Below are 1777 nucleotides of genomic sequence, written 5' to 3'. Positions count from 1 at the left end.
CCAGCATGACCTGTCATCTATTGGCTGGCTATCTTCCAGCAAAGCATGCTGGGGCTTGAAACTTCAAACACCTAGAGAGACACAGGTTGGCCCGGCCTGTTCTACAGGTCCACTGAGACTTAACATTCGATAAAATGTTTGTTTGTTTTTTTTAAACATGGCTGATGTCAACTTGTTATATATATTATATCTCTAAATAAAAGAGACAAAGTTTTTATGTGGCAAATCAGTCTTTGGAAAAAATACACTATTTGTAAATAAAGGTATAAAGCCTATTTAATATGAACATTGTTTTATAGTGACCCTTGTTTTATAAGACGGTTTATTGAATTTCTGAAAACTTTCTTCACATCCCTGTTTCTAAAGGTATAAATAAAAGGGTTAATCATAGGCGTGAATGCTGTGTATATAATAGCAAGATACTTGTCATAATAAGTTCCCTTAGGTTTGACATACACAATGATGGCTGTACCATAATATAGACTGGTTACAATGAGATGAGATGTACATGTGGAAAAGGCTTTCTGTTTTCCCTCCTCACTCTTGATTTTTGAAACAGTCATTATTATATTGACATAGAATCCTATGATTATAATTAAAGTAAAAACAGCAATTAATATTGCACTTATGCTTGTACATATAATGCTAATGAAGGGATCTGAACATGCCAAGTTCTGCAGAGGAGCCAAGTCACAGAAGAAGTGGTCGATCATATTAGGGCCACAGAATTCCAAACGTGCTGTGATGATTACAGGGATCAACATAATAGCAAATCCCATGATCCATGGTAAAACAGCCAACTCAATACATAAAGCATGTGTCATTATAGCTGGGTAGTGTAAAGGATTGTTAATAGCCAGGTGTCGGTCAAAGACCATTACTACAAGAAGATAACATTCAGTTACACCTAAGGAGTCAAAGATGTACATTTGGATAAAACATCCATTGAAAGATATAATATTATCAGCTGCAATTAGATTGGGTAAAAGTCTGGGGATAGTGACTGACACAAAGATAATTTCTAAAACAGAGAATACACTGATAAAAAAATACATTGTAGTATGAAGAGAAGGTTCTGTTCTGACAAGAACAATTATAGTAACGTTCCCCATGACACATGTAATGTAGGTCATCAGAAAAATAATGAAAAGTAAATTCTGAAACTGGTGTAAATCAGCAAAAGCCAATAAAATAAATTCTTTTACAACAGTTTTGTTTGTTTCCACCATTTTGCTGACAGATACCTATGAGAAAAAGATCAGGTTCCAAAATTAGTATATAAAGAATAAATATTAAATTTTCTGAATTGTTTGCACCTTTTTGTTATCTAACTAAATGCAAAGGGTTTATTATATACAATACATGAAATCCCAGAAGTTGTTTTTTGCTTGTTAAGAAAATGGAATTTTACTACTAGCGCTTTCATATAAATACATTATATTATTAGTGGTGTTTTAAATAATGTTAGCTCATTATATCCTATAACTGAGCACATGTCATGCATCAAAAACACTAATTGCCAATTTTTTTTACATTATTTTAGTGAATCTAACAAAAACATTTTTTCTAAACAATGAGTAAAGCAGTGTCATGAGATTGTTGTGAGCTCTGATGTAAAATATTACAGATTATACCGGAGAAGCATTACACATATTGCTGGGAAGTACCTTGGGACCTGCTAATAAGGAGAACTGTAAACATCTTTATATTTTTATGAGTCTAGCGGGAGCAGGGAGAATATCTACATATTGAAAAAAGTGATATTTGTTTATTAGGG

The 1777-nt window shown here is 32.8% G+C and overlaps 1 protein-coding gene across 1 annotated transcript; it reads right to left on the bottom strand.

The window, feature by feature from the left end:
- Positions 1 to 293: 293 nt before the first annotated feature.
- On the bottom strand, positions 294 to 1229 carry LOC142108329 (olfactory receptor 6N1-like). The gene has a single exon (XM_075191960.1). It carries the CDS (start codon positions 1227 to 1229, stop codon positions 294 to 296), a length of 936 nt encoding a protein of 311 aa, XP_075048061.1.
- Positions 1230 to 1777: the final 548 nt, after the last annotated feature.

This window comes from Mixophyes fleayi, chromosome 12, assembly GCF_038048845.1.
Source record: "Mixophyes fleayi isolate aMixFle1 chromosome 12, aMixFle1.hap1, whole genome shotgun sequence".
Classification (NCBI taxonomy): Eukaryota; Metazoa; Chordata; class Amphibia; order Anura; family Limnodynastidae; genus Mixophyes; species Mixophyes fleayi.
This window is presented reverse-complemented; position numbering and strand designations above follow the sequence as displayed.